The following is a 12,934-nucleotide window of genomic DNA, read 5'->3' on the forward strand; positions in this document are numbered from 1 at the left end:
AGGATGATTATACAATTACTCCTTGTCGTGAGATGATGGGAGGTTTTGCAGTTTTGGAGTAACATGAGCACAACATCAATAGAAATTGCATTTTACTTTGCTTTATGATTCTTTCTGGTGAAGTAAATAGCTGGGAAAGAGGGTCTGTTTGAACTGCAATAGTCTGGATTCAAACCGGGGCCGGTGTTTTGCCTCACCTCAGCTGCCCAGGTCCTCTCCAGCTCTCTCTGGGTGTCGGCCTGTTTGTAGTACAGGGTGAGTGTCTCTCGGCAGGTGGGTGACGGTGATCGAAGGCTGGCGCAGTCACGCACCGAGAAACGCAGCGTGACGAACACCCGTGGAGCAGAGTGGCGGAACAGGAAGGGCGTAGCCAACCAGTTGTCTTGAATACGGGGATTTTGGTTGACATTACAGACCTCAAAGGTTCGTATGAGCTTCCCCCGGTCGTCCAGGACACTGACCTCATCCCACTGAGAGAGACAGAAACAATATTATGAGCTTGTGTAAACCCAACTTTGTAAAAGAGAAACATGATCTTAAGCAGGGAGCTCTGGAATAAGCTTGTGTAAACTCTAAAAACCCTGCTGTGTTTATGGTTTGTCCACAGTTCAGATTTCGTCCTTATATCTCTAAAGATAGTTTACATCTCTCAAGGTAAATATTGAACATATTGCCGGTGTTGCTGACATGTGGGCCCTGTCCTTTACTAACATCACACACTGTTGTTTGACACCTTTATCACTAGTGAGATAAGTATAATAGAGCATTTGATTTGTTCTGATATAACACAAACACTATTATTGAATCTGTAAGTGAAAAGCTGTTCTTATACTGTCCCCAATGAAGTAGGTCATCTCTATGTCCTAGTTATCCACTATAGACTTTCCTATGTCTAATTAGATAATCAATGATTATAAAACCAGTAGTTAATTAAATCACTTGAGCCATTCATTTAGAGCATACACTTTTTCAAGTGTTGCAGATAAAACTGTAGTAATCAAGAGACAATTCATTTCTACCAAAAAACAAAACCATATTTCCTCTCTTCTACTGGAATCTAACCATTTTAGATCATTTTAGTTTCATGTGTCTACTGTTTATAGTGCGAGAGTTCCCAACTGTGCGGCTTTGCTTTAAACTAAATAGATGATGTTGCTATTTCCCAATTTAATGTGTTACAGTAGTACAATTATGTATTATAATAACAATAATTCAGTTTCATAATGTGAGAGGTGGTTAGTCTTTCTCTTGCACTAGTTTGGCATTTGCATGTGTATCACTGTTCACATGTGACAGGTGGCAGACACTTGTGTGTCTGACTTGTGGCAGCTGTTGTGTAATAAAACAAGCAGATTTTGTCATATTTTAGGGAATCTGAATACTTGTAGATGCACAAAAGGATTGGGGCATGAGTTTTGTAGCTTCATGGAGAAAAAAACAAGCAGCGCAAAGACTGCGGCTCTGAATGAGACTCCGTCAGTTGAGTCAAAATGTAAATGTAGGCGAGGGGTTTAGTTTCACCAATTATACAGTACGTTGCCTCCAAGGATGAAAAGGCTCTGCTTTAAGCCTGTGTAGCCCTAAGTGACAAGCAGGGCCTTTTCTGTTGTAACACAGAGGAATTATGCATTAGGCCTCATCATCAGTATTCTCCATGGAACAATGGCAATGGACAAAAGGTCCTGACACTCTATCAGGGTGCATTTGGTATGTGTGTGTTTCTGTGTTTGTGCGTGTTAGTGTATCTCTGTGTGCTCATGTCTCTCTCTCTGTGTGGTTCTGACAGCCAGTATGAACAGAAACCTTTGTAGCATCACACATGAGGGAGTGCATTCATATTTGGTCCAATTGGAATAATGATAAGATCAGTGAGCAGATAGAAAGAGTCTGAGGCGCTGTCAGTCTAATGGAGTGAAAGGACAGTTTTCTCTCTCCCGGGCCATGATTCACTCTCTGTCAGACATGGGGATGAGGGGAATCGGGTGGAGGGGACAACAGAGAGCACATGGTGGGATGAAGGGATGCAGATGGGGAGCAAGGGCTGAGAGAAAAGTGGGTGAGTAGTAAACAGAGACTGTATGTGTGTGAGGTGGCTGCAGCAAAAGCCTGACCATGTGGCAAAAGGCTTAGACTTTCAGGTACAGAGCAGCCGCTGGTATCTGTGTGTGGTATTGCGTGCAGTTTGCTTCTGTACTTTGGTGAAAAAACACAGCCTTCATTTGTTTTCTGACCTCAAACCCCCTACCTCTTCCCTCCCTTCCCTATTTCTCACTGTCTCATTTTCTCCCTCCCTTATGAAGAAAGAAAGGGGAGGGGGGGCAGATTGGGGAGGAGGGGTGGATGAAGCGTTGGAAAGAAGAAAAAAATAGGGACGACTCATCTTCGTGATTTAATTTGAACCGAAATGCCAGAGAGCCACGCAATCTCTCCAGTGACAGAGCACTGAGAGGGGCAAGGCCCCGGATGCACACACAAACACGTAGTAGCAGAGAAAGACATATGCATTTGTGCGCACACACACAGCAAACACACAACGGAGGAATAGTGTGTGAAACATGGGGAGGGCAAAAAGACTACAGTAAGAAGTCCACAGTCTGCTGGTTTGACACTGAGGGGAAATAAGCGGTTCGAGTGGATATTGAGTTGGGGGGATGAAAGGAAGAATATGAAGCAGAGACCTAGCGGCTCTGGGACTGTGAAGGGCAAAGGGAGGAAAGATTAAAAGAGGGAGAGAGAGGCAGAGACAAAGAAGCAGAGGGGCTGCCTGTCGGTACATTAAAAGAATGGAAAGAAGAAGAAGCAGGAGGAGAGCACAGAAAAGGATATCCACAGAGCCTCAAGCACAAGAAAAGATGGGATGTGAAAAGAAAAGTGAGGAAAGGGTTAAAAAAAAGAACACACACACACACACACACACACACATACACAACCTCCATTTTTCTCTCCCCCTCCTTTGGTCTGTCTTTCTACTTCTCTCAGCTTGATGCCCCAGGTCAAATAACCATATCTCCATCTCAGAACCACTTCTCATCCAGGGACCATAAAAAAAGAACTCATGCAAATGCTTTAACTTGCTGAAGCACACACACACAGACACACACACACACACACACACACACACACACGCACACACCAATGGATGGTCTCCTATTAGCAGCTGCCATCATGGTTCACAAATTCCTAACACACATGGGGCCCTAATTAATCAAACATCATGTATAATTACGGAGGCCAGACTGGGGTGATAATGACAGAGCATACAGTTAAACTATAGTGTAAGGTGAGATAAAAAGCTCCATGCGAGTGTGTATGCTCGCCAGATGTTGCTTTGAGACTACTGTATTTTCATCTGGTACTTTTTGAGTTGCCAACATGTGAAGTTCTGGTGGTTGCTGGTCGCAATTGTCTGCCAAAACTAGCGTGTATAAATGTAGTATTAAAAGTTATGACTTGTTTTCATTTCACGCACTGTATGATACTCTAAATATATACATCAGATGTTTAGCACATTGGGTAAGAATAATATTGTTCTGCACTGGTATGGTGCATAGGAATTTCCTCCACAGAAACAAGTATGAGTTCTGGGCTCCAGTTTCTCACATGTAGTTTGACTGATAATCTCAAAGATGATGACAATGAAGACGATGTGTGTGTGTGTGTGTGTGTGTGTGTGTGTGTGTGTGTGTGTGTGTGTGTGTGTGTGTGTGCATGTGTAATTATGAGCCATATTAGAACTGAGCCACAATCACTCACAGATGAACGGACTTAACTGACCCGGGAGCTGACCCTAGCACAGTCACGCAAGCACACGCTCACACACACACACATAACCCCACACACACATATTTACACAGCTCAAAGCGATGCGACAACCTTAAATAAAAAGCAGCTCAAAAATGGGAGATCTATGGTTCAATCACTGCAATCTCATCACAGATGAAAACACACAGCACAGACTAATAGAAAAAAAAGCATTTTATCCCTCAAGGATTTCTTGAAGGGAAGGTGAGACCTTGCTCATTCTCAGGCTGTGTGCCAAAAGCTCCACCAATCAATGTCAGATGCCAGACATCCTGCAAGATAATAACCTCGGCCTTAACCCTTAATGAAACATTTATCCTTATTCCTAATCTGAGATCTGTAACTTTCTGCAAACTGTAATTGTCTGGAGTAATGACATGTCCACAACAAAAATAGCAGAGACTGTTTAGTGGAGGCCTGCTGTTTATTCCTGCTGTTTATTTGAATCATTGCAATCAATGCTGCCTTCAAAAATGTGCCAGCTAGCAAAACGGCACGACAGTAGTCATGTTTGATTTTGATGTGCGAATGTCTGTCTCTATCTTAAACAGACTTTTAAGAGCTTGGATGTGTAAGCTTGAATCAACATATATACAGAGCAGAGTATAGAGATCTTGGCATAAATGTTATTTTTGAAAAACGTAGCTTGGAAATTTATATGTAATTTAGTTATAAAATCAGTTAAGATTGATTGAGAAGTACAGACGTGGTTATTCTTCATCAACAAGTCTTTTTTTTCTGATTATACCCAGCACTAAATTGTCATCATAATTACATACAGGACCATGACTAACCCTAATAAATAGGGCTGTCCTCGGATGAAATAAATTCTTTGAAGACTAATAGTCTTACGATTTTGTCGACAGATGTGTAAAACTGAGTTTCTCCACAAAGAACCGCACAACAGCACTACTTTAAATATTGTGTTAACCAGAGATGTGCTTCTTTTTCTTGGAAAAAGCATGAAAAAAGGACTAAAGACCGATTTGTTGACTAATCGGCTAAGAGGAGGCAGCTCTAATAATAACAAAACAATTATTTAAAAATTTACCAAATCTCAACCAAACCTTCTCCAACATCCTTTAAATGTAAATTGAATGTATTAGGTAATTAATTTTCAACATTGATTTTTTAAGCAAAGTCAAACATCTGATGGTTCTAGCAGCTTAAATATGACACTTTGCTGCTTTCCTTTGGCTTAAATGATCGTAAACTGAATATACTGCATTTCTAACTGTAGTCAGACAAAAAAAAAAAAGACAATGTGAGTTATACACCTTAGTCTCCAGGAATTGGTGATGCAAATGTCTCCCCATTTCTGACACAATAAATTGGTTAATCAAGAAAATGATCATCGGATTATGTTGAATGTTTACCTCAGCATCAGTTACCTAACAGGACCGTTTTTGTAAAATAATGTGAAATGTATTCTTGTGTTAAATCCCTCGTTAGAGTCACAACACAAAGCCCAACAAAGAATGTGATTATAAAAGCACACTTAAAACGTAACCATGTGTAACATGTGCACAACACATTTGATTGGCCCCCAACATGACCGCTTTAATGCTTCCAACAGCTGGAGAGCACTAGAGAAAGCGAGGTCTGCTTACCCCCGTGTCTGGATAGGTGGTCCAGCCCAGCTCGGAGGTAGACTCTGTTGTGTCCAGCAGCATCACTGACAGGAAAGGAAGCAGAGACAAGGACAAAGTGTGAGAAAAAACAGACAAACAAGATGTACAGCTTTCGATTTACTGCTATTGATTGCTGCTCAAGAGTTTAAACCTGAACAGAGTGAGTGTTAAAACTAAAGAGCTTAAACTTGGATCTGCTCCAGTCATGCTGAAGTTGAGGCAAACTTTGTGAAGTCTTGTTTTTAGGGTTAACAGTCGTTTAACCTTTTACTGGCTGAGGAACAAGTCCAGGTTGATTTTTTCCCCCATGCCATAAAATCAGGGAGCGCTCCAGCTGTGTGCATCTGTCAAACCTAATAACCGATTCTGAGCGACGATGCAGTTTGGCACAATGTTCTGGTGTTTAAAAAAATTTAACTGATTGACCTGATGGGGCACCGTGATTAAAGGTCACATTTTCCAACTTTAAAAGGCCATAACAGTTACTGTCACTTTTTGTTGAAACTTAGCAAGCTGAGGCTTCTTGTGGCCCACAGGGAACCATCGTTTTAGGTATTAACAGACATTTGCTCATTTCCAGTGATTTAGAGCAAAAGGACGAGAATAGACATTTTCATGTTGGAGTGTATTTTCCCATAATTTGCTTTTAGGTTTAAGTGCTTTAAAAAGCAAGCTGGCATAAAGATCACACAAACACACACACACACACACACACACACACACACACACACACACACATACCAAGTGACTTTAATGCTGAGTGCTGCATGCTGACACATGGCAGCTTCCCACACAAAACTGAAGCCCTTGAATTTTCCATTAGTATTCCAAAACCGTGGTGGCTGCTGTTCCTTCAGTCTGGCAAAGTCTGCCTTCGGTTCTCTGTTGAGGAGACGCCGATTGAACGCAAGCCAACGTTTCTCATGCACACAGAGGTGGCAAATGTATCCGACTTCAGGTTCGGATGCTCGCACAGATGGAGTTAATGGAAAAAAGTATGCAGTGCCGGATTTCATCAAGCACAACACTAATCACGTAAAGGGCTGTTGACACACACGCACACGCCATCCGCCTTTGTTTACAAATAAATAATTCTTCTCATAGTTGTCATACAATTTTCATGCCATCGTTTCCATTTCACGTCACACAATCTTTCTCCAGAGAGGAAGGAGGCTTTATTTCTCTCTGTGAAAAGCAGACAAAGAGCGAAAAGTATTATCTACATAATCATCACGCACACAGGATGGGATTTGAAAAGGTATCTTGTCTCGCCACAACACCAGTGATTCACCGAGATAGCTAAAAAAAAATATTTCTCAGGTGTGCAGGCACTCGCACTGAATCCCTGTCTTCTTAATAAATCAAACAAAAAACAAGAATCTGGCTTATGACATAAATTCACCCCCACCTTTCTGTTCTCTGACTGTGCTGTAAACAGATTTATTTTTTAAGGATTATACTCACAGATGGAGACCCCTGCAAATCTGTCCTCCAATCCTTCATTTCCCTTTTTTTTCTTCTCCCTTTTACAACCCCCCCACCCCCCTCCAGTCTGTCTATCTGTTTTCACCCACTAGCTTGTCCTGATGTCAATCTTTCTAAATTCACACATTTTCCATGGAGGATCCCTCCAGGATTGTGAAGAGATATGAATTGTATCAATAAAAGTACACAAATGGACTGTGACAGGTAAGGATTACAGCCACGGCATTGAAATAAATAGTTTTTAGTGTCTGGACAGCTTGGCGGCTGGAGTCGTAGAGCCGATCAGGATAAAATCAGCAACAGGGAGAAGACTAAATCCACAAAGCCATGTAGATGTTTTCACAACAATGGTGATATCCATTGTGGCACACTTTTCCTGCTTTATTTGATACATCTTTAATAGAATGGTACACTTGGTTGCCAGTTTATACACCTAGCTAAAACTAATGCAGTTCAACACAACAGTCCTAATGTTAGAGAGGTGATGATTCAACTTCATGATCATTTTGGAGGATGTAGTTTGGGGTGAGTTGCAGTGAATTGCACAGAGAGGTGCTTCTGTTATTCAGCCTACCCTCATTGATACAAATTATGTGTATTAACAATAATGACATGAATATTGACTAGCTTTCCAAGCTCTCTGTCTCTTGTCATAAATGATCTTTCATTTGTCCAAAATAGTAAATAATTTTCATATGTACAAACATATGCATTAAACGCACACACTCATATATCATGCATTCTGACCTCATTAAGCACAATTCTATTTATATCAGATAAGGACACACACACAAATGCTGCAAACGTGTCATTCCAAATTCAATTAACCCTGAGCTTCAGGGCACAGTCATGCATAAATAATACACAGCAAACTATTTTGACATTAATATTTATGCCTCTACTATTTAGCTTCTTGTCGTGAGGCCCTGGGGACCCCGGGTCCTCACGTTGTTCCGCTCTTTCTGAGACAAACCTGACCTGTACATGAGGATTACATGTTCAAAGAGCTTCATGTGTGTCTCATTGCATGATATCAGTATGTTGAATAATTCACCTCTACATCCTAAGATAAGCGTGGAGTGCTGTGTTAGACACACCTCTCAAGGATTAGCTTGAGCTGAGCTCATGTGTGTGTGTGTGTGTGTGCGAGACAAAGTTGAACAAAAGAGAGGGACAATTTCCAGCAGGTCCACTGGGCAGTAAAAGCCCCTTTATTTAACTCTCAGAGAACTGCGCTACAGCATCTCTGTTATTGGTCCATCTGAGGGCCAAGACACTCAAAGTTTGTCCCTGACAGTTTGGAGAAGTGCTGAGTCTGCAATCTGGACCTGAGTGCTGTGTTAATGCACGCTGTCTCTCACGTCTCCCTGCTCCACTCTGGTCTTTTATTCACTCCGCTCCATACCTTTTCCCCCACTTTTTCTACCTCCATCTTGTCCCCTTGTCCCTTTCATCTCCCCCCCCCCTCTCTGTATGTGTGTATTATTCATCTAAAAAGTGACAGCAGGGTAGGCATCTCTGTACGTAATAAGGAGATAGGCTATGCTCCATTATTGATGCCAGATCTGCTGTTTTGTTTCAGAATGCTTTGATACCGGAAGAGAGAAAAAGAGGAGACAAAAGAATGAAAAAGGCAGGATTATGAGACAGGAATGAGAAGAGGATGAGAGGATTGTGTTTCTGCATTTAAATGTGCTTCTTTCATGCTTTACCCCTCTCTTTCGGTGTGTGGCGTGGGTGTAAATGCTCTTTTCTATTGTGCAGAGGTGTCCTGCATTAGTTCACGACTGTCCCCCTTGCCGCTGGAGTGTTCACTTCAGCTAAGTGACCCTCTCTCCATCCCATCTCTCTTTGCCCAACACTTTGCCTCTCTGTGTGGCCATGCATGCACCGACACTCTCCAGCGCCAAGTGTAGTGCTGTTTTTCATGTCACGCTTCTCTGACGGTGGATGTATGCTACATTACCACACACTTTCCAGGCAATAGAGCCCCCCCTCCCTGAAATCCAGCAAAGAACTTCGGTGTAAATATTAACAGCGGCTAGAGGGGTGTGAGTGTGTAAAATACCGTAACACCAAAGTAAATGTACCTGCAAAGTGTACACAGAGTCACGGAGCTCACAGGTAACAGCAAGCTGCAGCAACACACATGCACACACACATTTCCACCAAAAATTCCCACAATGGCTGCAAGCGTTCTCAGCAGCGGTCAGATCAGATCATTTTGTCTTTTGTCCACTCATCCACCCATCTCCACCCATTCTATATATGCTCCAGATGCTCCCACCCACAGACAGTCAGTCAAGGACAAGGCCTCCACCAAACCATCATTACAAACAACCACAGCGAGAGAGTGATACGCCAAGACAGAGAGGGAGCAGGAGGGTGGAGTGTGGAGGAGTGAGGAAAGAGGGGGATTAACGCGATTCCAGAAATAAGCATGCACACGTCAAAGGGAGTTATCAAAAAAATCTCTGGTGTTGCTGAATGAAAGTGCAGCTGCAACAAACAGCACTTAAGCCAGGTTAGATGACAGAGCAACGCTTGCAATGAGTCGCTGAACAGGCAGCAACAGGCACAGGTAGGAAGGAGAACATTTAACCAAAACTGACTCTCGTGCTTGATTACAAGACATTTGAAAAAATATGACTGGTAAGGTTACCATCTTAACTACATCGTAAAGGAATAGTTTGACAATTTGGAAAATATGCTTATTCACACTCTATCATGAGTTAGGGCAGGGTTATATTAGAAAAGAACTAGTTCATATTATGTGTTGTCTGACCTTGTTGTTCCCAACAGCTACCCTCAAAGGCAGACTGCAAAGTCATAGAGGGGCAACCTCTAAAACTCACAAAATATTGTTTGTTTAATCCGTACAAAAACAGAAATATAACAACAATCATTTGTGGTTTTATGGCTCGTCATGTGCTTGATTAAACAAATGATATACAACCTGTTAATTAGTGAGCCTTAAAGGTGCAGATAGGCATATTTTGTTATAAAGCCAGGCGAGCTGTGTTCTGTTTCCAGACTTTATGCTAAGCTAAGTTGTGGTACCATATTTACCATATAGACATGAGAGTGTGTAATCAAATCAATCTTCTCATCTAACTCTCTGCAAATAAGCATACTTTCCAAAATACTGTCAAACCATTGTTTAAATGACTTCACTCTCCTCTTTTTTGATCAGAGGACATTTCATTTTAAAACAGTTTACATTAATTGTGTTGAGTATTTTAGGCCTAGGAATGCTTGTATTTGTCAAGAAAGAAGCCAAATTTAGACCTAATGTGGAAAAATACTCCTCAATTGTGTTACAGCAGAGACGTTTGTCCCTCCACCTACTTAATTGCTTGCTGGATGAGATTAACGTGTGCAAAGTGGAAATATAAAATCTAAATCTAAAAGGAAAATACAAAAGTTTCTCCTTAACAGCACTGAGGACCTACTTATCAGAAACAGAACCTGCTACATACATATTTTCGTCACCATCTCCCCCCTCAACAGCCACTAAGGAGAAGGAATGTAAATCTGAGAGGAGATCAGTTTACTGTAATCTCATTGTGTCATTTCTGAATAGTGAAGCCTTCAACAATCAAACTTTGCTCTCATGCTGTTTAGTTGAAAGCCAACATGCAAACTGCCAAGTGCAGCTCTAATGTGAAATTTAAAACGGCAAACTACATTCCTCTGTCGCAGCAGTCCATACCACACATTCATCTTTCAATTACATTTCTGGCTCTAATTCATTGCCCGTCCACACAGGCGTATTATCTATGACACTATATGCGCCGACACTGACTGACTCAAAGCAGAGAGTCTTGGCTCGCAGCCGCCTGACGGCTTCAACCTCTCATAACTCAAATGGCAGTTATGTGATTCATTTGAGGAATTACGGAGCTCTCAACAGCTACAGAAAATTATGTTGCTTTTAAAAATGACATCCAATAACACAGCTAAAAATAAAGCCTGGTCACAGTGTAGTGCTGCAGTGTCAATGATGGGGATGCTGCTTCCTCCACTTCAACACCAACATGTGGTTTCTCTCTTTCTGCAGCTCGGTACACATGCAGGCAAGAGGGACTCGAAGAGAGCTTTTTAGAGCTGTTAGTGGCATCCGTCCTGCTGCACTCCCACTGTGACAAGCACGCCATTTATTTTCTTATCTCCAATTCATCGTGTCCGGAAAAAGTGACTTACTACACCCAGGATAAAGGATAGTAATTTGCCTAATTAATATCCAGTTAAAGCCAGAAAAAGTGACTGCAGGAAAGATGGCCCACTTGACCTTAAAGTGAGAACGTCAACATGGCTGAAAGTACACACAGCCTGGTGTCTTTTTTTTATTTCTATATGGTGAGTGGTGGTTACCATTGGTGGAAAATCCTTTAATTAATTTTAAGTTCCAGTGCTGCAATGTAAAAATATTCCAAGATAAGTGATAAGTGTAATCAGTGAGTACGGCATTGAAAAATCAAACTTAAATGTACTAAGGATATCAAAGTAAAAGTACTCAATGTGAAGAAAATGGTCCCTATGAGTGATGTACTATTAATTAGGCTAGAGCTTTATTAGATCCTTAATGACAACTGTTAATTGGCCAGCCAACATTTTGACAAGTATTAGCTTACTGCAGATATATTGGCATCAGTGTATATGTCAATCAATAAAACTAGATTTAAGGTAATTTAGTTCCTCTTTTGCATAGTGTGTCCATCAGAAAGCGCTCACAGGTTGATTTTTCAACAGTAAGATGTCCAGCTTAGTATGCATCTTGGCCACAATACTTAATGTAATTAAAAAGATCAAGATTATTTGTTTGTGTTCCATGTATTTTATAAAATACTGGCAGCCAATATAACACTACCGTTATCAGATTTGTTAAAACTTCCAAATATGGATCTCATTATTGGCCACTTTTAGTTGGACTAAGGTTAATGTTATAATCATTAAAAGTGATGCATCAATGCCCAAATAGCAGTTCTGCAAAACACATTTGTATTCATTCTTTTGACTTTTATCTGGTCTTTGGGTTTTTTGTGTGTGAAATATTGTGTCATTTTTACACTACACATATATATACATTACAGCTACACTTTTTCCAGTAATCGGTGGTATTACTAAATTACTAAATTCGAAATTTAGCAAACCTATTACAGTTACTTACGTCAGTAAAGGTTTGGGACTTGCTAGCTTGGCGCAGGAGCAAATGTGACTGAAGGGTGTTAGCTACCAAAAGAGGAGAAATAAGACCGGTACTTTGAAAGTCCTCTACAGATGTTATGTGTTCTTAGCTGGCTTACTAACCATACTCACAGGTAGTATTAACGTTACTTTCAGGAGCCACCTAACCCTAATTTAGTTGAAAGGCAGAAGATCCGAGTTTTGGGAGCATTTCAATTGCCTCTCGACGGCCCTCAACATTTCAACGGCGACTCAAAGCTAATGCTAATGTGAACTATTTTCTGTGCAAACTAAACAGGCGAAAGTGCTGACAAAGCAAGCAGTGCTATGCTTCTGCAACGCCGCTATCGGTCTGGACGTCATTATCAGCTCTAACCGCCGTAGGAGAACAGTGCAACGACGTGGTTGGGCCATAAGCTAACCAGTGAGGCACGCTCACGTGCACTAACACGCACTACAAGCATGTGCTGCGGCCCGGCGGTGTAAACCAGGCAACCAAGAACACACACATAGGGAGAGCGAGTTCATTCTCTGCTCAGGTAGACATTACTACACTATATCTTTAAATGTAGTATTTGTCTGCTGCTATATTAATGTTCACAATGTTAAATACAGCTCATTTAATGTTGGACTCATCGGGAGCTGTTTGCAGTCACCGCGGCTAAACTCGCTGCTGGATGGTCAGTGAGTCTTCATAGTTTTACACGTATTAAATACTACTAAAGAGTTGATATGTTTGACGCACCTTTGGCGGTGCTGGGCAGAGTAACGTAAGTTAGGTCACGTGTAATGTACTCTTTGGTGATTAGTAAAGTCTTTACTTTTACAAT

At 41.4% G+C, this 12,934-nt stretch overlaps 1 protein-coding gene across 1 annotated transcript in view; it reads right to left on the reverse strand.

Annotated features, from left to right (window-relative positions):
- Nucleotides 1-12,934, reverse strand: part of ephb6 (eph receptor B6) — a 35,778-nt gene that overhangs the window by 20,380 nt on the left and 2,464 nt on the right. The window contains exons 2-3 of the mRNA XM_068735887.1: nt 5,412-5,476; nt 198-470 (exon numbers count right to left, since the gene is read on the reverse strand). Coding sequence (XP_068591988.1) covers nt 198-470; nt 5,412-5,476 — 338 coding nt within the window. The remainder of the gene's footprint in view (nt 1-197; nt 471-5,411; nt 5,477-12,934) is intronic.

This window comes from Cebidichthys violaceus, unplaced genomic scaffold, assembly GCF_023349555.1.
Source record: "Cebidichthys violaceus isolate CVI_PGR_0920_01 unplaced genomic scaffold, fCebVio1.0.p SCAF_7, whole genome shotgun sequence".
Classification (NCBI taxonomy): Eukaryota; Metazoa; Chordata; class Actinopteri; order Perciformes; family Stichaeidae; genus Cebidichthys; species Cebidichthys violaceus.